Source organism: Amia ocellicauda, chromosome 14 (genome assembly GCF_036373705.1).
Source record: "Amia ocellicauda isolate fAmiCal2 chromosome 14, fAmiCal2.hap1, whole genome shotgun sequence".
Taxonomy (NCBI): domain Eukaryota; kingdom Metazoa; phylum Chordata; class Actinopteri; order Amiiformes; family Amiidae; genus Amia; species Amia ocellicauda.
This window is the reverse complement of record NC_089863.1, coordinates 28,054,714-28,080,753: the sequence shown is the minus strand read 5'-3', so window position 1 is coordinate 28,080,753 and position 26,040 is coordinate 28,054,714. Positions and strand designations below refer to the sequence as shown.

Sequence of the window (26,040 nt, the reverse complement as noted above, 5' to 3'; positions counted from 1 at the left end):
AACTCGGTTGTCAGCGTGTGGTGTGATTATTACAGAGCCCCAGCCTACTTGAACCAACCAGAACTACTAATTATCATATAGTAGAGGTCCTGCCTGCTTTTCCCACAATGCTTCACTCTGGTTCCAGCCACAGTCACACTCAGGTCTGTGGTGTTGCTGCGTGCTCCGATTTGTGCATGTTGTTGTGCAGCTTCCTGGATAGCTCTAGGCCTTTTATAAAACAGCGGGGCTCTGTACAATTATCCTTCTTCACCATCCTACTAACTTTTTCTGAATAGAATTAAATTATGATGTTCCGGGGGGAAACAAGCACCACCACCCTCTCAACTTTCTCACACACACACACACACACACACACACACAATTCCTCTCCCAGTGGTCCAGAAGTCAGTGCTAGGTGACTGCAATATTGACCCTTGCTCAGTCGGGCTTAACCAGAGATCGAACACATCTGGGAGCATCCTTCACCAGCCCCACCTTCCCGGGATAACTCCCAATATCAGATACCATTGGGCTATCCTCCTGGTGCTTCAATTAGTTGAGTAGGGAGAATATTCTTGGTAACAAGTTCATTGCATTTATTGTCTTCATAATACAATAACAAGTCAGTACTAGTCATTGAGCAGATGACTTCATCCAAAGGAATGAACTAGCGGCACGGTCCACCAATGTATTGCTCCAAGAAGGACTAAGAGCATCAGAGGAACCAACTATATTTACCAAAGCCTTTTATCAGGGCTGAATTCGGCATCAATGGCTTGTCTGAGTAGCCAAGCACTGCCTGCAAAGATAAGGAGTACCAGAGCAAGGGGGAGTGTGTGTGTGTGTCTGTGTGCATGGTGGGGTTACCTGACATCTGAGTCTCAGAACCATTTTTACCAATACACATAAAACACCGTAATAAGAATCTGTTTGCTTATTATGGGTTTCAATCCCACACTTATAAATCCACACACTAAGACTGACCACCCCTGTGTTTGGAGTCTTTGTGTGTTTTTTTTTTTTTGTATTATTCTTTTATGAGATGCTTCAGGTCAATTTCAACCAAAAAATAAATCAATAAAAAGGGTTTTGAAAAACAGTCTCTGAAAGATGAGTGGGACAGAGAGGGGAAGAATTGGTCTGTGAGGATGAACAATCAGAAATTCTCTTCCTTAAGCGCTCTTACAGACTGCCTTTATTTATTTTTATTTTGGATTTCTTACTACAGTACATTTCAGAGCTGCCATCCCAAAGCCAGGTCCAAACACAAGTTATTTGTTCGAATTCTATAAACAAAAAGCTTTAAAGTAGTTGCAGTCAACAATTACAATTACTGAAAAAATACCACTAACACAATCTTGTTCTGGGGAGAGCGGGGTGAGAATGGGTGCCATTGCTGGTTTTGGAACAATAGGTGGTGCCAGAGACTGCCGATTGCTCTCCCATTTTCAGAAGACACAAATGGCAACAAAAAAAAACTTGAACTCAGTCAACGAAGTTCCCAGGAAGCTGTACAAGAAAATATGTTCATTCTGTGATGGGTTTCAGCTTTAACGGTCCAGTTTTGTGCTGAAACGATACCTCCTATCCCACTAAGGCACTGTGCATTCCTGTAACTTGGCTTTTCTGTTCCAGCATAAAACTGTTTAGTTTGTTTGTTGTTTGTTTTATTGTGTGTTTTTACATTTGCACGAGAACACAAAAGATATATGGTCTGAAAAGGCAAATATAAAATAGAGGTTGTTCGTGAAAAGGGGGGCAATGCTGTGGTTTTATAAGGGAATAGAGGTCAATAAGATTAAGCACAGCACTACAGCAACTGTGCCTACAGGGGCTTAATACATCATAATAGATTTTAAACTGAAGACTTCATGATGTTTTATAAAATTGTTTGGTAGATTGATTACTTTATACAGGAAATATATTTACCAGAAGATAAGTAACCATACTAAGTTGGCACACATATTTGTGCCCAAAATGACTCTACAGACCAGAAATAGAGCACAGTATAGTATGGGTACCTGGCACGTTCATAGGACGAATCAGGAACCACCTCATTCTCATTGTGTTTACAAGAACTAAACAGCAAGCCTACACCTAGTCTGCCACGGACAACCGGGCAGATTTGAATGTGTGTTTCAGAGCAGAGATGAGTCACAAATATATGTAGAAAACCTTGAGCCCGTGTCCCTTCACCCCAGACCTCCTTCGTGTCTTGTGCATGAAAGTTATTAACACATGTTTATTAGGTCCAGTAGGAAGGATGGGATAACAATCACACAAATGATCAATTGTGCTTGTCTTAATATATCACAGATGTGGAGTATCATTTTCCACATTATACAATTTTGCTGGCTATAGCGATTGTGGAGGAAATGGAATGACTGATATTCCATCCAGACAAAATGCCTGTACAACATTTCAGTGTTAGTTTATCACTGTGGTTTTTCTATGGGGGTCTCTTCCACCAGGATATCCACCAAATCATTGGAAAGAAAGAAAAAAACATATCTTAGAAACTGTGAGTGGATTTGTATCTGCCTGGCTCAAAACTTCTCAAATCTGTGTGTTTGCTTTGACTGTACCTTTTGATATACACATTTTTTGACGTTTTTTAGTTTTTTTGTTGTTGTTGCATCGTTTCCTTGCTCTCTGTCACCCCAGAAACGCTGCTGGAAGTGCAGGTAATATCCGAAAGCAAATATGTTTCAGCCATCAGTGTTGCAGTCACGGGTCTCGGGGTGAGAAATGCGAACATCGCCCCACCTCTCTCCCGTGTTCTCTGTCCTTCTTTGTTGTGAGCTTCTGCTCGGTTTGCTACTGAACTAAACACCTGTAACTGGTGAAAATACTTTGCACAGAGAGATAACAGTGTATGCACTTCCCGTGGCAAATGGTGTAGTAGACAGTAATATGATGGGAGTGGTTTTTTTATTTGGGCATAGTTTTTTCTTCTGGAAATTCATTGGGACAAAATGTTGGGATGACATCCCTATAAGAAAGGTCTTTTGAATTAGGTTATTTAAATCATCCATAGATCACGACCCAATTAACAAATTATGCCTTATAATGAAAGATAGGCCAGTTTGTGTCTGCAACAGGGAAAAAGGCTCAGATGGCCTTTTTGACTAGAGCACATGATGTGAGGGGGAACAGTTAAGTGCTGCACAGGTTTTATCACACCATGCTGCACAAATGGGGTTCAATGCACTGTGCATCACTGATTAGATTCCCCGCCCCAACCTGCTAGACTCAGGTCTTGCTGGGGCAGTGAATGAGCATGGTAAATCACTCGAGCAGAAAATCACAGTCAGGAATCACAGAGGACACTCACAATCACCTCCCCCCCCACAATTCCTGGATCCTTCAGTGTATGATGGGCCAGTGCTGCCACTGTAAGAGATGCAAAAGAAGCTACGCCAGGTGGATGCAAAAACTGGATCCCCTTAAATTAAAAACAAACAAACAAACAAACAAAAAGTGTGATTCCTGTTCCTTACTCTTTAGCCCCCTAGTGGAGATTCACCACCATCACACAGCGACAGGAAATGATTATTCAAGTATTCAAGATGTTTTGTTAGTTTAGGACAGTGGTTCCCAATCCTGGCCCTGGGGAGCTAATGTCCTGCTGGTTTTTGATCCAGCTGCACCCTCAATTAATTAACAAAAACTTTAAATGAACTAATAATTTGCTTTATTTGACTTTATTTGAAATTACTAAACGTTGGAGAATTTTGGTACTTGATATACTTTTATATTCAACCTGACATCTCCAATTGTAAAAAAAAATCTAAATAAGCTCTGATTAGGCCAATTATTAGTTCAATTAAGGATTTAAAATACAAAAAACTAGCAGGACAATGAGTCCCCAAGGCCAGGACTGGGAACCAGTAGTTTAGGAGGAGGTGAACAATATTGACTGGAGACTATCAGTTATATACTGCAGATTTATTTGGCACTGATGTGTCAGAATATACTCCAATCAGGTGATCAAACAAGAACGAAAAGCGAACAGAAAAAAAGAAAGAAAGAAAAGCCAGAAGGAAAATCTGAAAATACAGTCACATGAAAAGAAAAAATCCTTTTCCAATGCAGAACCAAAATCGGGTCCTTCCATTTCTTTACAAAAGGGGGCTGAGCAATAAAGGGTCGAATGGCAAACACTACAGCCAGCCCATGAGCAAAGGGATTCCTCATCTGGAAACTCAACCCCAATAGTCGAATAATCGCTTCAAGGAGCTCTAGAACCCCCTACCCCACACCTTTGCCCTCACCCCCACCCCCACCCCCACAGACAGAAAATAAAGGTACAGAAGCAGGCAGAGGAAAAGATTCAGAAAGAGAGGGAAGAAAAGGAGAACACTTTTCCCAATTTTGTTTGTTTGTTCCATCAAAATAAAAGTGCAGTACTTCACAGAAGTTGAGCCACAAGTGGAGAAAAAAAAAAAGTACAAATCGAGTGACATGCACAGTGGCAGAAGATTTGTCAGGCCAAAAAGAGCCATCCCATTTTTCAGAGCCCAGTCAGTGGATCAAACGGTGGCTGGAGACCAGGACAGACAGAGAGGGACAGACAGGTAGTATTTACAAGGCATAGGAAGTGGGAGTGAGAGGGGAGAGGAGTGTGTTTGAAGTTGGTGGAGGTGGTGGTGGAGGAAGAACAGGGGGTGGTAAAGGGAGGCAGTGTTTTAGCGCGTCGCCAAGTCAAGAAGAAACAGGAGTGTGGTTAGGGTTGTTAGAGTGGCACGGACGTTACCTGAAATGTTTGCCGCCCGTCCTAGCACTGCCCTTTCAGTGGGCAAGGCAGGTAGTGTGGGCTGCCGGGTGCGAGGCCCAGCCTCCGTCATGGGCTCATACTCAGCCTGGGAAGTGCCGACCAGCGGTGGGGGGGTGTTGGTAGTCTCGGTTTCCGTCTCCCAAACTGGGGTGGTCGATTCGGACGTGGGCAGCCCCAGGGCAGAAGTGGAAGGGCTCTGGGTAGAAAGAGGCCACAGCACTGTGGCGGTTGTGGGATATCCCGCGGCAGTGGGTTCAAGGAGGTCAGGCTCAGCAGAGGCTTCTGGGAGGTGAGCCTCAGTAGAAGCAGGGTGCTCCCCGCTGTATTCCAAATCCATCCGGGATTCCTGGGGCACAGTGGGTGTATCGGAATCCCATGTTGGCGTGCCTGTCTCCTCAGGCAAAAGGGTGATCATTATTTGGGTGGTAGAAGGCTCGGTTGTGCTGCCAATGCTTAGCACACTGTCCTCCCCATGGGCAGAGGCAGTGCCGGAGGGAAGAGGCAAGAGGTCCGCACTGGAAGTTGCAGATGTCTTGTAAGCTGCTACGGTGAAATCCAGCAGCAGGGGTGTCACGGTGCTGTAGGGAAGATCCGGGGAGTCCGTGATCGCCGAGCCCTCTGCAGAGTCCAGGTGAATCTCTTCGGAAATGGAAGTGGGCTCCTGGACTGGGCTGAGGAGGTCACCAGAGGGCTCTGACTCTAAGGGTCCGGCCGGGGAGATCTCGGACTCCAGCTCCAGGCTGCCCTCCAAGGCAGAGGTGATGGCGTCAGGAGGAGCCACTGTTTGGAACACAATATCAAGGGTCCGGTCCAAGCCCACGAGATCCACCGAACCTTCGTGGTGCTCAAGCCCTGACTGCTTCTGCCCGGATGGGACACTAGCCTCGGGAACATGGGTGTCAAACTCATTGGGGGTGCTGGCTTTGGCCTCCGCAGACCACTGGGAGGACGGCAGGGTCGGCTGGGTGAACAGGGTTGGGGAGGTGAGGAGGGTGACTGGGATGCCGCTGGGCTGTTCTTCCTCGTGCTCGCCTGACACAGACGGTCGAGCAGTACTGGCCTCCTCTGTACTTGCGCCTGGTTTCAGGGTCACAGTGACCATGTTTTCAGTCACTTCAATGGGTGATGACCCCAGGTTAACAGGGCTGCCCAGGTCCACTGGTGCCTCTGTCGATGCCTGCACCGGCATCTCCACTGACGCTCCACTGGCCTCCTGCTCTTGGTTCTTTGGAGCAGAGGAGTCCGGCCAGGGCAAGCCAGAATGCTCAGGGGTGGAGCTGTCACCTGGGGCAAGGAGAACAGGAGTTACTCAGCTGTGCATGCATTAATTCATCAGAACATTTCAACACAAGAACCAGAGAATATCGGAACTTAAGAAACAAGAGGAGGTCAGGAATTCCCTCTCGCTCAGTGCTGGGTTCTTGTGAAGATTTCAACAAATTCACTTGTACCTGTCACAAAATATGGTATATTTTTAATTTGTATTATTTTATTTTTAAAATGTATTTTGTCTTCAGCACCTTCCCCTTTTGAAGCTGGCCAGTGTCAAATAACCCGGCTCATCCGCACAATGTTGCACACTGACACCGAAGAGATGAAGACAATGTGCAATCCTACGACACGAGCACTGGCCTGTCATCTGCTTCTTGTCACGCTGCTAGTCCACACCCAAAATAGAGCATTGCAGGGTGGACTCAGGCAGCAGACAGACAATAGGTTCTCAGCAACAGCACAGGAGAAGGTATCGTCAAGCAAGCTAGAAACATCTAATGGGAATCTGTGGCAAACTGAAGAGCTGCGGGACATTGCAAAACTTACCATGTTGAGAACTGTGGGTGCGCTGTACGGGTCCCGAGCCATCGAAGTCCACAGGGTAATGGGTGACCGGATGCTCCCCAGACTCCACCACGGATGAAACCCCCCCATCAGGCTGGACCCCCACGTTATCCCAGCTGCTTGCTGGCACAGACAGCTCTGGGATCTGGGAAGCGGCGTTCAGGTCTCCAGACTCCTCCTGTGTGGTTACGACAGGGGTGCTCTCAAGGTCAGGCAAGGGGGTGGCCTTTGGAAGGTAAATATCCACTCCCGTTTCCTGTGGAAGGGTGACAGCAGAGACTGACGATTCCACGCTGGCTCCGGCAATGGCATCATTGTGCTTGGCACCACCCCCAGATTCTTCGGACGAAGGGGTAGGGTAACTAGAATCATTCCCTGTCCCTGGTACAGCATCATACTGTTTAGGAACATCTCCTGAGGGGCCATGATGCACTGTGGTCACACCAGACTCCATATTTGTTTCTGGCATGTCCACATAGTGCTTGTGGTTCCCTCCAGACATGTCGTACGACTCCGATCCAGGCATGGGCTCATAATGCTTGGGATTTTCTACCGAGGTGTCGTAGTGTGGTGTGGGCTCCTCGGACTGCAGATTTGTCTCGGGCATAGGGGCGTAGTGCTTGGGATTGCCCCCCGACTCTCTAGAAGAAGGGGCCAGAACACTTGAGGATTCTACACCTGTTGCCTCGTGGGATTCTGTATTGGTGTCCGGCATGGGTTGGTAGTGTTTAGGATTGCCACCAGATACTTTGTGGGAGGGGGTTGGAAACTCAAAGTTGGTCTCTGGCATTGGCTGGTAGTGTTTGGGGTTACCCTCATGGACAATGTGCCAGGTGGCATCTGTAGACTGGGGGTACTGAGTCACAGGGGCAGGTGTGATATCATTCTCTGAGGTGGTGGGGTAAAGGTACTCTGCCTGGGCCACAGCCGTGACAGAGAGCTGTGGTAGGCCTTGCTGCCCCAGGCCCTGCTCCCTCACAATGGGATCCTCGAAGACCGAGAACTGGTCGAAGCTGCCCCTGGCCTCGCTCTCCCACTCCTCCCCGTGCTGGTCTAGGCCGAACTCCTCCAGCGGGTCTGTCAGCGTGACGATATCGCCCAGATCCTCGGGCTCTGTGGCACGGTAGTCCATGGGGGACTCGGTGTGGGAGACCCCGTTGCCTGCGGAGACGAAGACACAAGGGCTGAAGGGAAAGTGTATCCACAATACCTCCGTTGTTTTTCAGCTCTCTAAAATTTCTATTCCAGCCCGTGTTTCCTAAACTCTGTGACATCAAAAAATATTTTAAATCCTGGGTGGGAGCCAGCTGAAGATAGAGAAACCCTATTTACATTGCTGTGATGGAGAAACATTTGTCCCTAATGAAATGCTATGTTTTGTCTCCTTCACTGACACTCATTTATAACTTCCACCTGAGATAGAGAGGAGAGTATAATTAAGATTAAACGCTTTAGACGTGTTCTTATATGTTTTCTTTTTAAATAATTGAATGTCTATTGAGAAAAATGACAGTAACTCAACTGTTCCATACATTCTGACATTGTTTTAAGGAAAGTTTATGAAGCATTATTGTGGTGGAAAAATACAATTCGATATTGTATTTTAAAGTTTTCAAATGTCCGAATAAAAGAGCATAAACCATTAGAAACTATGTCTTTGCTGAGGGGAGGGGACGTGGGTGACTACTGCTCGAGACTACTGTTTCGGGGCACTGGCTTTTCTCATAAGGGAATGGTAATTTTTCATTGATTGAGTGCCTGGTCGTTTCTATGTAAGGTGCAGATATTTATTTATTTGTATGACTTTAAAATTATGAATATTACATTTATTGTGGGCATGGGGAACATATCTATAGAACCTTTTGTTTTTAATGGATGGTTTAGCCAGGGGGAGGAGCTTACTGGGGCCGACCTATAGAAGACCACAGTTGGAAGGATCTGCTTCGGTGACCTCTGACAACAGAAAACATGCTGTTTATGGCTTGCTAATTTTGCATGTGACACCTTCACTAGTTGGAAACCTATGTGGTTTTAAGCAACTGTCAAATAACCCTTCCTGCCTGCCTTACATTACATTACATTATCGTCATTTAGCAGACGCTCTTATCCAGGGCGACTTACATTTGTACCCATTTATACAGCTGGGTATTTTACTGGAGCAAAAAGTGAAGTACCTTGCTCAAGGGTACCACAGCATTGCCTCACCCAGGGTTTAAACCCACACCCTTGCAGTTATGAGTCCAGAGCCCTAACCACCAATACACAGTGCTGCCTTGGCCTCTGACCTCGGAAGCAGAAGACATCGTGGTGGGTGCCGGGCTCAGGGAAGCCGGTCTGGTTGCTGTAGCGGTAGACCGTCTTGACCCCGGGCTGGGAGCCGCCACAGCGCTCCCGGGGGCTGACGATGGGATACCGCACGCTGCCGTCCGCCAGCCAGCCGGGGCTGCAGTGGTCCAGACCGTCATTCCAGGCCGCGTACAGCTGCCCTGTGCTGGCCAGGCCCGCCCCCCGCGCCGCGCAGTATTCCTTGGCCTCCTCCAGGGTCAGCTTGGATGGGGAATCGCCATGGAACACCTCCCCTGTAGAGATGCAGAGGGGAGAGAGGGAGAGGAAGTGAGAATCTCAAGACACGTTTGTTTTGTTATTAGAATGTTTTTTAAATGGAGGAAGCTCACAAAATGACCCTGTCTTGCTATCCTATCTCTGCTTATCTGGTCTCCGCTCCCCCGCATGGTGGAGTAGCAGGCGGTCTGACACTCTCCCTGACAGAATCAGAGATGCATATTAACAAAGCTGTCACGACAGCAGGAGAGAGAGGCAAAGAGCTCTGCCTCGTTCTGATCCTTCACTGAAATTACATGTACTGTAATAATCAGAGGAGGGCCACATGTTAGATAAACGAGCAGGGTTTGCAACTCTTTTGCACATTTTCTCTTCTCTAGAAAACGTACAGAACGGTGGCCCTCTGGGAGCAGTGATACAGACCTGTGTAGTGAAGTGAAGATAAAGCATCTGATTTAATAATAGCCCCCAAAGCAGATTATTTGTATTGACTAAGACTAGATATTTGCCTTAAAGTTTTAATAAATAACATAACCCTTAGTGTCCCCGATAGTGTTTCTCCCCTGACTCACGTCCATGTGAATAGCATCAAGGTAAAATCCCAAAGACTCAGAGATACGCGTAGGCATGTAATCGAAAGGTGAAACACGTGTGTTTATCGCAGAATTACCTAGATGAGCCACCGTATGGGAACAGCCTGGGGGCTTGCCTTACCATCTAGGTTCTCCACGTAGCAGTAAACATCGTAGAGCTCCTGGGTGTCCTGGGTGCCATAGTTGCGTACGCCCGGAAAGCCGTCCATGTCACCATAGCAACCCTCCCGTGGCATCTGGATGGGGTACCTGGATTGGGGTGGCACACGGAGGGTAATGGCCAGTGAGCCTGCTATCCTGTGTCGACTGATGCTCAACACTCCTTAGTGCAGGGGTGTCAGACTCCAGTGCTGGGGGAACACAGTGTCTGCTGGCTTTTGTTCCAACACGAGCTCCCAATTACTTAATTAATGTCATTATTTACTCAGGTAGGCTTCTCTTATAAGGGCTCAATTAATCCAGTACATTTTTTAATTAGATCATTTAAGGTGCCAAGAGCTGGGCTGAAACAACCCCCCCCCCCCCCTGCCTTAGAGGCATTCGGTCACGTCTTAGTATATATATTAGCCGCCTGCATGCCTAGCTATCCCAGAAAAAGGGGGCGGGTCTGGAAACCAAGCTTCCAAAAGGGAAACTGGAAGAGACGGGGTCATCAGAGATCACTGCGGGTCAACGGCCAGTGTGCTTAAAAAGGATTAATGGCTCAGCGGTCATTAGCAGGTCAAGTGCACAGGTCTCTCCATTGTCACGTCTTTCTCAACGCTGAGACCAGGCGTTAAGTGGTTGACCAAGTAAGGGTGTTGTTCACGCAGACTCTGGCCTTCGAGGGGCTGAAGGTGACGTGGGGTGTGTGTTCCAAAACCTTCTCGAACCGACCTGATTTACCACAGCATTGCCCTACTTAAGTGATTGGAATTTAAAGGTTTCCAAGTCTGTATGGAAGGAAGATAAAACAAGCTGCAAGAGTCGGGTGACCACTGTTCTAGCTGCAGAGGCAAGAATAAATAAAATATAGAAAGAAAGAAATAATCAACCTTCACAGTGCCAGGCTATTTTTGACTCTTGAGAAGACAAGGTTGTATCAAAGTTAAGGTCTGCCTCCCAGAGTGCTACATAAAGAAGTTACAATCTCTGACAAGGTCTGAGTTCGTCTTGCCTGTCCTTCTAGGAGGCTGGTCCTTCTTGTGTGTGTAAAATAATTCATTCCAGCTTCAGTTGTACAGGAACTGAAGCAGAGCCTGAACCCGAAATCTGAAAGGCCGGCCGACAGACATTGTTTGGAAAGAAACATCCTGTTACTTTAGAGACAGAGAACAACTGATTAAAAACTATATCCCATCACACTAACAGTGATTTTAACCTGTAGCCCAAAACTCTGTTAATGCTGCCAGTGGAGCTGAATGTACAATCAGATTATGACTCAGGCTCTCCCATTAAATCATGCCACAGGGGGCTTAGAGTTCAACAACACCGCTCTGCCGCGCACGCCCCCGTCTCGATGAACACTTGCGGCAACAGATTCTGCGGGGGTGTACCGTCACAGCCGGCGGGAGAAGGCTGTGATGATGAGACACTCACGGCTCTAGGGGAAATGATTTACGTGAGCTCTTGACCTCTGAATTGTCTCTGCCTTTTCTGTAAAGACAAGCTGCCCCACAGCATAGGGTATACCTCTGGTGAACTCATATTCGACCAAGGGGTTCAAGCTAGATCAAAAGCAGTAGTCAAAGTCTTCTAAGGTCTTATCCACGAATCGCAAATGACAAACCTGTACTTAGTGTTGCTTCTTTTCCTGTCAGAAGCCACTTGCTACTACTAATGATGTCAAAACCGGGATGGGGTACACATTTGCAGTTGGCGGGTAGGCCAACATTTCTAAAACTTAGCCCGTTTAGCTGCAACAGTCTTGCCTAGTATAATTATAATTGCTCGATAATTACGAAGGAAGACTTACAGGGGTCACAAAATGCATGCATTTCAGGACACAGGAATACAGACAAGAACAGAATATCTTGCTCATCAACTTGAATCTGAATTCGAATCCAGAAAATTTTATCAAAATGTGCTCACCTGACGGTCTGGTCTGCGAGCCAGCCCGCGTCGCACTGCTCGTAGCCGCTGTGGTAGGCCGCCAGGAGCTGGTCGGGGCTGGCGATGTGGGCACCTATGTCTGCGCAAGCCTGCTGGGCTTCACCGAAGGAGTAGGCATAGCGTCGGGAGGCGTCCCGGTAGTGGAAAACCACACCTGCACACAGAGGACAGCACAGCATTGAACACAGGCCCCGAGGGAGGGACTGCGGTAGATGGCACATGTGATGGCAATTGACAAGTGAGGAGTGAGCCCTGCTGACCTTTGACCTTGACGCGGACCAGGTCATGGTTGTCCTCTAGGCCTTGCTGCACCTCGCAGCGGTAGATCCCAGAGTCGTTGTACCGGAGTGAGTCCAGAAGCAGGGTGATGTCTTCGGGGGAGGAGGGGTAGTTGGGCAGGGAGGCTCTGTCCCTGTAGGCCTCGCTGACCTTCACCCTCTGACCCCTGGCCACTAAGATTTCAGTCTCGCGGCCCCCGGAGATGACGGTCCACTTCACGCGCGGGGCGGTCAGCACCGCCCGGCGGCCCGCGGTGAGGGGGGTGGGCTGACCATGGGAGACATGGCAGGGCAGGGTCAGGGACCCGCCCAGAGTGGCGACCGCAGGGGGGTACGTGGGGATCCTCACCTGCAGCAGCTGGATGTCATCTAGAGGAAGGGAGAGGTGAGGAACACTTCCAAAATTACATTACATAAGCTACACATTATTGTTTATTGATCAGCAGCTGTATTGAACTTATCCAGATTAATTAATTTTGGCTCAAACAGGGCCTGTGCATGTGTGCCTTTCTTTCTGTGTCCTGGGAAGTCTGTAGCCGACAGAGACACTCAGATCTCAAAACATCTGATTTCCCTGCCGTTACACTTTCAGGGGACGAGGTAAACATGGCTAAATTGATAACGCACCTGTCTGTTGTTTCAGAGAGTTTTCCACACGGTGACAGAAGTGCTGAGGTGGAAATGTACCACAGGGTTTGACAAATCTGATCATTAGCTCTATTGTTGATTATTCACTTGACATCATAATCTGTTAGCCTTGCATATTAATCAGTATTTAATGCATATTCATGGATTCTTCCTAATTATCCCCATATATAGACTTGCCTGTGTTTGCTTTCAAGGTCTCAACCTATAAATAACCACACCTAGTTGCGTTGCTGAGTCCGGGGATCCTCCATATCTCCGTCACCTGTTTCTCTAGCTTATTTCCATTGTATAATAAACATCTTATTGACTCACTGTAGTCCTGTGCATTCCTTACACAAAAGAAGTCAGAGTCAGTAAACTCATTGGTGTTAATTACAGTGAAAGCTGGATCAAACTCTAGTGTCAGCTTGAATTTAAGGAGCAAACACAGAGTATATCTCTCTCTCCCTTGATTCCCTACAGAGCAACCGACTCAGTGGCAAGTGTGTGTGTGGATCTTCACTGCAAGTGTCCAAGAGTGCTAAGTGTGATAATAAAAGGATCGGAGGCCCCCCCCGTGCCTCTGTCATTGGTAACAGCCGCGATCGCCACATGCTCTTAATTCCCTGTGAGCTGCACAACCCCCCCCCCCCCCCCCCCCCGGTGTCCAGTTCTTGCTGTGAGGTTTCCTTGCTTAACCAAGCTGCAGGGTTTACAGATTATTAAAAAGGGAAAACTGCACAGGACCATTTGAGTACCCCAATAAAACCAGGATAAACACTGTTCTGATGCTTGTTCATTATGGTAGGCCAGGACTGATTCACGGTGCAGTGCAGAGAAGCACAGAGAAGACACGTTAAAGCCATGGTAAACCACTGAACAGGAATAGTAAAACTCTGATAAAAGAAAAAACATCCAAAGAACAGTAAAATCACGAAACTATTTTCCAATTTGATTGCACTATGGAAGTGACAGTACATTCAATCCGCTGTAGTGGGAACATTTTACTTTTATAATTTTCTTTATATTCTTTGTATTGTTAATGGTTTCATGATGTTAATTCTGTGCCTAATGGCTTATTTAATGTTGGCTATTTTAGTTCATTTAAACTCTTGAAGGTCTATTGTTATGTATTTTTATTTTTTATTTTGTTGTATGTCTATTGTAGTATGTTTATCACTCTGTAAAGTGCTCTGTGGCTAACCTGCAAAGGGCGCTATACAAATAAAAATGGATTGATTGACTGATAAAGCAATCATTAGTTTGTACTTTAATTATTATTTTCTTGGAGTTACTACTGTCTTTAGGAGATTCAATCAGCTAAAAAAGGATAAAGGTTGTGTGTTTTGTGACACAGGTATTTGGATTCAGACTTAAAACAATGTATTTGATAAACATCTGCTGCCTGAAGAATGCTGACCAGCACCAAACAGCACATCAAACACAAAAACAACAGTAACAAACTCAGGCCTATGTTAATTATAATAAACGTGGAAAATCTATTTGTACAACTATATTTTAACAAGATGTAATCACTTCTGATAGATAGATAGATAAGACTGCAATCTATTGCCTATCTGAAGACATTAAAAGGCTCCTCCAACTCACATCTCTAGTTATTTTTTCATTTCATGTAAGAAGAGAGCGCTGGGTTAACCTGTATGTATTATTTGTAATAAACTTATTATTTCTTCACTGGTGTATCCTGAGGATTTCTGAAACCACTACACCACTGCAGAGGGGACACTGAGAACCCAGCTGAATTGTGGGAGACCGCCAGTTCCCTGTTGATTGGGAGACACTTCCGCAACGCCAATTTAACCAATTTATAAAGCAGGGCAGGAAAAGCAAACTCAGAAATTGTGCCAGGGCTGAGGCTTTGATTAAAGGCGCAGACGGAGGCACTGCACTGTATCTGGCTGTCAGACTAGGCCGGCCAGACCAATGGGGAGAGCACGCCCATACCTGGGACCAGGCCGGAGTTCAGGGGCGATGCGTGGATGATGGGACAGATGGCACACAGCAGAAGCAGGAGGGCCATTTCCGATCTGAGGAGAGAAAGTGGAATAATGCTTGGGCAATTATGAATACGGAAAAACAATAACAACCACAACAACATGAGAGGGAGGGAGAGGGAGAGAAGGAGGGGAAAGGGAGGAGAGGGAGAGGGGAGGGAGAGGAAAAGGAGAAGGGAGGAGGAGGACAGAGACAGGGATAGGGACAGAGACAGGGATGGGGACAGGGATAGGGACAGGGGGCAAAATGTACAGGGTGTGAGGGCTGTCTTAGGGCAGAAACTGCAATTATACAATTCTAAAAACAATCACCTTATTTTAGAAAATGTATACATTTTTTAAATGCATGCAAACACAAATACACACAAACAAATACAACAGCAACATGTATTCACTCAAATGACATCACAAAAAAACAGCTCATTGAGGGTGTAAATATATTCAAGTCCCGCTGGCAGGGGTAGTTCAATAAAGATTCACTCAGCGGAAGAGCACAGGAGGCAGAGAGAAAATGAGAAAGGAATAAGAAAAAAATGATAGGAAGGGAGCAGAAACAGAGAGAAGGAGAAAATTAGAAAATTGGTGGGGCGGACTGAAAGAAGAAAAGGAGAAGAAACCGAGAGGGAAAATAAATACATTGAAAAAACAAAAGCAGTGCAGATGGAGTGAGATTTATTCCAGTTAGTGAGAGAGTAAGTGAGAGTAAGTGAGTGTGTGTGTGTTGTCGGAGATGTGAGGTGGGGGTTTGGCTGTACAGAAAAGCCAAGTTAGTGTTCACTCTGAGGCGTGTGGAGTTACGGAGTGTGAGGGGAATTGCGATGGGTTCCTTTCTCTCGTCACCCTGGGAGACTTACAGCACAAACCAACCACACACACACAAACACAGACAGACACATAGACACAGACACACACACACACACACACACACACACACACACACACACACACACACAGACACAGACATACATACACACACACACACACATACATACACAGACCAGACACACAGACTACACACGGACACACACACAGACGCAGACACACACTCACACGACACACACAGACAGACACACACACACACACTCACACCCCCCCCACACACACACTTTCTCCCTTCAGCTGGTTAAACACTGACCCCACCTCCTCAACTAGGTCTCCGTTCTCTTTTAGCATTTTGTCACTGCCGAACAAAGTCTTGACACGGGGGCATATATAACGTCTCCTCCGGAAAGGAAAGAGAGTTTGTCATTGCCGATATATCGGTACCAGAAGGGAGGCTGAAAGACTTCCGTTGCTAGGGCCGCTGTGGCTTTTTTTTTTTTTTTCACACAAACGTAGCGCCATCAAAGAAAAGAGGATAAAGGACTACCGGATACGTTTCACAAGGATACTACAGTGGCGTGTTAATGAATGGCCTCGTTTCTACAGTAGCGTCTTTTTTTTCCCGGAGTGCAGCACATTTCTAGTGCTTCTTATTTAAATAGTATGGTGGGATTTTCTCTCTCTCTTTAACTCTTGTCGTTCTAGAAGCTTGTGTCTTACACCTTCCCTTTTATACCCACAATGCATTTGTGCTTTGCTCTGTCCAAACCGCCTACATTATTTTGTCATTGTATTCTACAGTTCGTTAAAGCCAAGATCTCAAAATCAGTTCCTGGAGCTCCCGGGTTCTGACCCACCTTTTTAGCAACCCAGGTGCTGATTTTCTTTAGTCTGACATGGGTAGAAATTGGGTCAATCCGTGTCAAGGACCCAGTGCACACCAATAGAGTGAGACACATCATTTACTCCCTTCAGAACATCTGAAGATCGACGAACAAGAATAGGCGATAACACCTACGGCTGAATATTTTACGGCTGTTTAAAAACCATCAGCATCATTCAACTTAGTTCCCCCAAAATTGGATCACGTTGTGGTTTTCCCTTTCCAGGTCTTGACCTCGTCTCGGTTCATTGTCGGAGAATTGATGGTGAGAAATGCAGCACTCAGTGCAGCGTTTGACAGGGACAGATAAATCTCTGTGGTGGAAACTTTTTTTCCTCGGTCTTGCATTAAAGTGAGTCATGGGGGGGCAGTATCGGGAGGCGGGAAACCATGCATTCATAAATCAGGTGTGGCAAAACGTTCTGAATTGGGAATTGCCCGACTGAGGTTGTTGACTGATAGTTGATGGAAGAATTCCAACCACATCTTCCAAAAGAGTTGGATTTTGCCAAATAAGATTTCTAACTACAAGGTAGCCTGTGTTGCACTTTCAAGAATAGAAAGTAAATTTGGGCACTTCCAGTCCAGTCCAGTCCAGCAAGACTTTTATCTCAATCAGCTACTTCACTGAGCCTTAATTAGTTAATTGGTGGTTATTTGAATCAGGGGAGGGCCACACAACTTACAGATTTCCATTCCACTCAAAGCGCTTCACTCTAGAGTTCAACTACATCATTGTCTCATTTGAACAGCGTGATCCCGGACATCCCAGGGGGTCAGCTGCAGTTGAGTGGGTGATGTCGGGACCAGGGCCTGTGGGAAAACTGGGCCGTACAAGTTGAAGGCAGTTGTTTTTATAAGACAGGCCACTGAAGCAGAAGTCCAGCTGGGTTTTGTACTGTTTGACCACCTTCCTACTCAAGACACACGTTCAGACCGTACCTGTAATACGGCACTATTGCACTGATATGCTCCCCTCGAGGGCTCCCGATTATTTGGGTCCTTCCCGCACTTTTATGATATCAGGAAATTTGCCTGCTCTGAGCCCACTGCACAGTACTGTTGGAACAATTGCCCTGCATTTTGTACAGATGTGAGTTTACTTTAGGTAAGAGTTGGATGGAATGCTATACTTCATTGCACTCCCTGAAACATGCAATGTCTCGTGAAACAGATTTGTTGCGATCGCTGCAAGTCGCCCCAGGGAAGGGTATCTGCTAAGAAATACAACAATAATAATAATAATAATAAAACTGTCTTTCTGCTGTTCATTCACCGGATGAGGGATTTTTTCATAAACAAAAAAACAAACAAACAAATAAAACAAGATATGGGAGCGACTATATATTACTGCATCTTAAAATCGTCATTCCCAAGTTCAGTGCCTCCAGGGCTGCAGTCTCTTCAGATTTTCAGTCTGAATGGAGCGGTCTATTCATTTAATGTAATTATTTTCTCAGCTGCACATGTTTAAAAAATATATATTCCAAGTTTTTTAGTTTTTTTTTACAGTAGCTATTAACAACAAAAAAAAGAAAAAATATGTAGTCGATTCAAGGTGCAGGAAGTATTAAATATTTGGCTGTCTGGAGGAGAGCATTAGAGTCAATCCAGCTAATGAGGTAATTAAGCCAATTAAGGACCTCATGAAAGAAGTGGAAGAAAATGTCACTGTGGCCCGTTGTAGACTAGATCGTTAAGTTTCTTGCAAATTATTTTCAAAATGACCTTTAATTAAGCAATGAAGAATAAAATTATATATATATATATATATATATATATATATATACATAGAGAGAGAGAGAGAGAGAGAGAGAGAGAGAGAGAGAGAGAGGGAGAGAGAGAAAGACAAGACGACATCAGCGCCAAATGACAAGAATCGCACTCCACCCAAGACCAAATAAAATGAGTTACTGTTTGTACGCTTTTCCCATGGAAATAAAATGATATCAAATCAATCAATCAAAAAAACTGGAAGAGCTGAGAGAGAGAGAGAGAGAGAGCGTAGCGGAGCTCCAAAACAAACACGCCATCTAACAGATCTGCGTGTGTTGCTTCAGCTGGTTTAAGTAAAGGGCCTGTAATTTGCCCGTCACTGCTGACATCCTGAGCAGTCTGTGAGCATCTCGCTTGCGGGGCCAGTGCAGTGCTTCTCAAGGTTGCGAGAACTCAGTCCATCAGTCTGTCTGTCTGTCTGTGTGTCTTAGGTCTTGATCCGGGGCAACAACTTTCTTGCCGGCTGAGCTCCAGTCCAGTGGAGAGTAGGGGCCTGACGCTAATAGTGTTCCCCAATCTGACTGCACCCCATTCGGACTGTAGTAATATACTCTCTTTACATTCACTTTATTTCATCAGCTGGTCAGGTGAAGAGTTCAACCTAAAGCATTTTGCCACGGTCAGAAATACTGTCCATATTTAGGCGTCCAAATCTATCAGTAAGACGATTATCCCAGACGATGCACTTAAACTGCTGATTCAGCACACTTTAGTTGCTCAGACCCAAACCATTTGCTTTTCAAATGAAGAGGAGAGGGGGGTGGAAGTCGATGTGGCCTTTAACCATTCTTTCCAGCCGCTGCAGAATCACGAGCCAGAACTGGAGGAACATGCCGTTGACACCACCCTCTTTGAAACCTTATAACCATTCTAGAGACTTGGAAATGAAGGCATTTTAATTTGCTTTCTTCTTCTTCCATCATATGAGGCCACCATTTGTGGGGCTGCTGCAACCAGCTTTTATGTGAAATTCGCCTGACTCTCTCCCCCCTCTCTCTTTTTCCTCTCTCACAAGTGGCACCAAGCCATGACCACATTTCCTTAAGCCAAGGGGAAAGGAATGGGACTCTGCCGAATCTGGGAAACTCTGATCAGCTGTAAACCACAGACATGCTTAGACAAGGCATCATTGCGGAAGATAGACTTGTCTGGAGTAGTGAATGAGCAAAAACCCTGAGCTGGTAGTGTGGAGAGCGACGGCCGAGCTGCACACAAGTCAGAGGAAGGCCTCCAACGAGGAACTTGTGTACAGGTGTGTGTGTGTGTCTGTGTGTTGTTGGGATGGGCTGTTCTGTCAACCTATGGGCGCGCCCCTTGATCCACCACAAATGTTCCTCTGACTTTGGCTCCTATATCCGTGCGGTCTATAGCTCACACACCATCGGCCCATAGCCCAGATTCTGTCAAGCTCACAGTGTCCATTTTCTGCTGGATCCTTTGGCAAACTCCATTGTGAACAAGAGCTCCACGTAGTTTTCATCCCTCTCTCTCTCTCCCTCTCTCTGTTTGGAACCAATAACTCATCCAAGCTTCCTATTGGCCACTGGTTCCAAACCACTAGCCGATCCCTTGGCCTTCACTACTAGTCTCCACTTTCTAGTCCCCACCCCCGCCCTCACCCCTAATGACAGGACCCAAGCGCTGCCTCTCAATGTTCTCACGGACCAACTTCCATCAATCACATCAAATTAGCAGCATGCAAAGAAATACAGAAATAAAATAAATACATTTGACTAACTTCAGAAAACAGGGCCGACTGGAGAGAACATGCACACGCACACTCACACGCAAACACACAGCAAGAAAGTGGCACGTGACTCGGGCCACCGAGCTTGTCTCCATCAGGAGAGGACGTGGCAAGGCCGAGGTCTCCACCACAGCCTCGTTAAGTCACGGGAGCCAGTCAGCTCGCCATATGGTGCCAGGACTGTTTGTAATGCTTCCCAGACCGGAGGCAGACTTGCATCAACAGCAGGGATGGAAAAACTTTACTTTCATGATTTTTTATTTCCCCCAAATACTCTTTTCTGTACCCTGTGCTGGTTTTGAGCTTTAGCAGTAGCTCAAAAGGAAGACAAAAAATAAGATCAATTTAGAAAGATCTGTATTCTGTATCTGTATGTGTGTGTTTTAGTCACATGTAGGCTCTCAGTCGGCAGATAGTGTCACCACTCTCAATATTACAAGTCATGGGGAGAGGGGGACATGGAAACCTGTAAAGTATGCACACCCAACTGGGAACCGTAGTGGGTCTACAGCTTCCTGGACATTCCCCCGTGTGTGTCAAGCTGAACAGAGCTATCGTTGCAAAGGCCATACTTGCTATGTGAAGCGTTAGACAGACAGACAGACGGACAGAAAGACAAACTATTTACTTTGCTGGGTTTGCTCTTTAGTTAATGACGCAGACAGACAGACAGAGATCTTCCAATGTCTGAACTATACCTTTACAAAATGATCTGAGCTACTTGGCAGGGAGACGGATGGATAGACAGAGGGACAGAGACAGATGGGGGGACAGAGAAAGACAGACAAGGGATAGAGGGACAGAGAATGACAGAGGGACAGGGAAACGCTTGGAAGGACAGAGACAGACAGACGGAGGGACAGAGACTGACAGACAGAAGGACAGAGACTGACAGACACAGCTCCCACTCCCTGACCCCCCTCCCTCATGCCTTCACTGCACTTCCACCTTTAGAGAGAAACACAACTCCAGACAAATGCAAAGAAAAAAGAAAACCCCCGAGGGCCTACAGTCCAGTCCTCTCCCCGCCCTCCCAAAAAGCACTAAGAAAACCCTCAGCGCGGAGCAGAGCGCTGCTTTGGTGCAGTGCAGTATCACTGTGTTCTCCCTGCGTGTCGTATCTCCCGGACCCTGACCTCCTCCTGATCGGTGATTTAATAAGCACCTCTCTCGCCCTGCAGCAGACTGTTAATGCAAGCCAGCCAGTTTACCCAGGGCTGCCGAGCTGAGCGCAATCTAATCTACCGTCTATGCCAGCTACAATAATCACTGTGATGTACGGGCTTTCCACAGCGATTTACAACTGTGCTTATACGCTGAAGGGGAGATGAGAAGGGAGGTGGGGCAGTGTTTGAGGGAGCGTGGCTGCTATTAAGTTATACATACGTTCTCTCGCTCTCTGCTTACTGAAGACGTATTGTGCCTTACAGCCTTAACATATAATTCAAGAGCTAAAAAAATAAAAATGCATTGTTTTCATTCTCCTATTGCAAAAGTTACAACAAAGATATCTCAAAGTTATATAGCATATGAAGTGTATAGAGGGAAAGCTATTGAGTGCTCTGAAGCTCATCGGATCAGCACCTCTGTTGATCTCTAACTTTTCTCACACCCAAGTGTAACTGCTGCCACGTCAGGTGGAACCTGTATGGTTTCCTCCAGGTCAAGCAGATCTAATGAACAATGTTTCCTCAGCGTGTTGGATGGGACCCCGTTACCTTCTGTGATCGACCCCATGTCCTTCGAACTTCAAATTATGAAATGCAGCTGAGGCCGAGTGGAGTCCAGTAGAGTCCGAGCCCGGCGATGCACGCAGAACTGCCACACTTGGCTCGAGTTTGAAATCTTTGATGGCGATGGCTTGGTTACACAGCTCAGTAAATTCAGTCACACCCAATTACCAAATGGAGGGTTCCCAACAGATGCATGGAAACAGATGATAAGATCCGGCATTCAACTAAAGCGGATGTGCGGCCATTTTAAAACGAGGCACCCTGTGTCTAAAGCCACACCCCAAGATCAGACTGTGGACAACCCTATTCCAGCAAGAGCCACAAACCCTACATGTCTCTCTAAATCGACAATCACTGGACACCTTGAACACAGGGACATGTTGCCTATTTAAAGACCCACAATTGGCTCAATTAAGCAATTAACGATCTGGAGAAAACAAAAACCTATAGGCCCTGTGGCTCTCCAGGACCAGGGCTGGCCACACTTGGTCTAGATCATATAGTTGATCAACACCAGGTACCAATTCAGAAAGTACAGCAGTTGGGTTTGGCATCTATTTTTTCGTGTCCACAAAGCGTACATCACATTTTTTTTTTAAGGGGAACCGGAGACGCTAAAGCATACACAATTAGCTGTCTTTTGCTCAGTGCTCTCAAAGCTGCAGCAGTCAGATTTTTTTTTCTCTTCCTGTGCCTTATAAAGGAGAGATTCAGCTTGAAGGCCAGCTATTCTTCAGACGACACTGAAACTGAGCAGCTCCCATTACTGGCACTGTTAACTCGGACAGCCCTAGTGATCTCTTCCAAAATCTTCACCTCAAAACATCTGAGAGCCACAAATATGAACTCTGCAACAGCTGGCCTACATAACGATATATGGCTATATATAGATGCTTATATTTCTTTTGTTTTATTTCCAGATTTTTTTTCCATTAATAATTTGTCTAAGCTTTTCTTTTCCTCTCTCTCTCTCTCTCTCTCTCTCTCTCTCTCTCTACTTTCCTGTCAGTTTTGCGCTTCCTTTACCACTTTCTAAGATTTGCTTTCCCTTCTAACTCTCCCGTCTGTTCCTTCCTTTCCTCCTTCTATCCTTTCCCTTTTTTCGGCACTCTCTCTTTTGTTTTCTTTCATTCCCTCCTCTTCACTCCCTCCTCCTCATTTAATTTATGCTTGAATTCCCTTCAGCCGCCTTTCTTCCATCGTCTCCCTCTACTTCATTCTTCCATTCCTTAGTCTCTTCCGATCCACGTTTCCCAGTCTATCCTTCTGGCCTGGTTCCTGTACGGTTTCCCCGGAAAACATCCCCGGGCAACAGTCCGGACTGGTGATTCATTCACGGACAGAATGCATCTCTTCACCATGATTCCCCCAAAACAACAGGTGCCCGGAGACAACAGGGCATTCAGTTCTCCCGTCGGCCAGAAGTTTGCTATTTCAATCCATCTCGCTTTTCTCTCTCCTCTCATTTCAGGCCAAAAAAAGATCTATCAGCAGCCCTGGGCTCAAGATCTTCTCTGAGAAAATGAGACTCCTTTAGTACAGCAGTGCAGTGTAGACAAGATATGGAAACACAAGTCAGTGACAATCAACGCTTAAGTTACCACGGCCAAACCTTATGTCTTTGTTTAATTATTCACTGTAGATTAGATTATAGACTATAGATTTTTACCCCAGCATTGATATTTTGCCCATGGAGGTTTATTAAGCTCTATCCATATGTAGCCGGTGTGGTCGGAGCTCCCCATGCGGGATTTGAAACGTGCACCACAGATGCCCCTCCAAGCTCCGCACCGCAGCAGCTCCAGCACAATACAATGTTAAACACGCTACACCAAAAGAGCAGGTCTCCCGACACAGGAGGCTTCACGCCGTACTAATTTAGGTTCTGAGGGTTGCATCACCTGTAACGTGCTCATATACCATAAGACTGATACATATACAAGGAAAGACTATTTTGAATTTTGTTCCAGATGAACAGGAAGTGACACGCATTGGTTCCATCAAAATGACAACAATCTGGGCTTCCAAGGCCCGTGAGTGGCTCAGCAATTGGCCAGGGAGGGCTAAATTGACCGGGTCTCTCTCGGCTTGTTGCTAACGTGCATCACCTGATGGATACATGGGTGCCTGCAGGTTTGCAGTTCCACTCAGAGGAACATGGTTGAACCTCCGGTACGGGCTGTATAACCTGCAGTGTGTAAAATGACGGGTGGCTCAAGGGCGGCTGGGATTGGAGGGTCCCAGCCGGACTTCCTCACCCTTTGCAAGTGTAGTGGTGGGGTGCTGTGCAACAAGCTGAGATGCAAACTGGTGATTCTAAAACTTCTAAAAGAGTGACACACATTTTGGTTTCAATCCAGGCTGGGCCGCTGACACATTTAATCTGGGTATGAAGACTGAAAAGGAAAGTAAATAACGATCATTAAAGTAGATAAGTTCATTACAAGTCCATTATATTCATTGGTTGGTGTTTAACTTGGACCAGCTTGGCCCCAGCTCCCTGAACCCCAACCTATTCTAGGGTACGGGGCTGAGGTTTGGACATTTCTTGGTGGATAGAATTAGCTTGATGTACTGGAAGAAATACAGGAGAAAACTATATAACCCTCTGAGGCGGTCTGATGTCAAATATACCTCCTGTGCAGTGTGGGATAATTGCTATGGTGTTGTGCCCATCACAGGGGTTGATGATCACCCCTAAAATCCCCTGGCCTGGATGAGGGAAACAGGGGGACTTTCCAGTTCACTGGGCCTCTGTTTAAACTATGTTGCATCAAGATGTTTCAAATACACTGGACGTTGGTAAGAAAATAAATATATAAACATCTGAAAAATGGAAGGTAAAATTCCAATTGCTTGGCTCGTCGACAAAAGATAAGCACGTACAACTGCGTTTCAGGGCTACAGGATCTGTGAGGTAGTCTGTACCAACACTATAACCTAATCTAATGTATCTGAGAATGAGGAAGAACATTTTGAGTCAATCAATTCTAATTCTTTAAAGTAGTGCAGTAGCAGTAGTGATCTGAAACAATCCGAAAAAATGAAAGTGTTTACAGCTCTCACAACTCATTCAGGTTTACACAAGCAGTAGCCACTTTTGTGGTTCTTTAAATAGTGACTTTTTTTTCATGACTTGGGGGTAGAATAGATCGCATTTAATAAGCTTTAATGAAACGTTAATGGCCCTCTGGCGTCCAATACGTCCATTCAGAGCGGTCAGCACGCACTTGATGGACAGCAGGTGAACTTGTAATGAACTTTAGCAAAATGACAACTGATGTGACAGATTGAAAAGGACATCTCTTCTTTCTGTTTCTCTCTCTCTCACACACACACACACACACTCCCTTGCTCCCTTCAAACAGCTATACCTACCTCTCTCTGTCTGGAAAAGGGGGCACAAGCGGTGAATTAGACACTGACCACGCAGTGAAGTAACCAGCAAAGGACGAGCGATGCTGTGCAGCAGAATGAGCCACCGGCGCGTCAATTAGCACTCACGCATCACGCAGTCGCGCAGCCGCAGGTAAAGCTTATAACTGTACCCTGATTGCATTACAGTACGTGCACTTCCAACTTGTCCGGTTAAGGTATCACTACAGTAGTTTAAAATGACTTCCCCGGAGAGAGAAAAATGAGAGAGAAAAAAAATCTATAACTATAAACATACATTTTCTTAAATAGATACAGAAACGCACAAAGCCCGCACGCACAGGATGAATGAATTGTCCGCATACCTGGTTCTTCACACACAGTGTCTCGTATATCCTTTCACCGGCTCGTCTGCGCAGCACATACACTGGTTCTCTGAAACCGGTGGGGTCGCTTTTCGCCCCCCAGTTGGCGCAGTGCAAGTTGGACAATGCGACGTCTAATGCGGGTGTTTTTCTTCTTCTTCTTCTTCTTCTTCTTCTTCTTCTTCTTCTTCTTCTTCTTCTTCTTCTTCTTCTTCTTCTTCTTCTTCTTCTTCACCCCGACAATACAATTGCAAAACTAGCTAAGCCGATGGATGGCCCCTGGCTCCGGCAGCCTGCGATGGAGGAAAAGACAGAGAGGGAGATACAGGAGGAAGAAGGCAGAGAAATTACTGGGGGGGGGGGGTAAAAAAAATAGTGAACTGCCCACTTCTTGCCTCCTACAAAACCCTCTTTATTCTTTGACTTACAGATGGACAGAAGTATGGTGGGGGGGGGGGGAGGGTTTTTAAAAAAACGTAATCACGCAGCTTGATGAATCTATTCGTAATTCAACATCATGTTGGCAGTCCAAGTTTAGCTTAAAAAGAGGGAGGGGGGGTGGGTAGGGGGGTGAGGGA

General features: G+C 46.1%; 1 protein-coding gene across 2 annotated transcripts in view; it reads right to left on the bottom strand.

Moving 5' to 3' along the window:
* Positions 1–25,781, bottom strand: part of bcan (brevican) — a 34,402-nt gene extending 8,621 nt beyond the window's left edge. The window contains exons 1-8 of one of the 2 annotated variants that reach the window (XM_066721490.1): positions 25,463–25,781; positions 14,712–14,794; positions 12,102–12,488; positions 11,821–11,995; positions 9,872–9,999; positions 8,881–9,174; positions 6,578–7,756; positions 4,739–6,043 (exon numbers count right to left, since the gene is read on the bottom strand). In XM_066721490.1, coding sequence (XP_066577587.1) covers positions 4,739–6,043; positions 6,578–7,756; positions 8,881–9,174; positions 9,872–9,999; positions 11,821–11,995; positions 12,102–12,488; positions 14,712–14,787 — 3,544 coding nt within the window. In that variant the 5' untranslated portion in view covers positions 14,788–14,794; positions 25,463–25,781. The remainder of the gene's footprint in view (positions 1–4,738; positions 6,044–6,577; positions 7,757–8,880; positions 9,175–9,871; positions 10,000–11,820; positions 11,996–12,101; positions 12,489–14,711; positions 14,795–25,462) is intronic. The other variant, XM_066721491.1, reaches the window with a different exon arrangement.
* Positions 25,782–26,040: the final 259 nt, after the last annotated feature.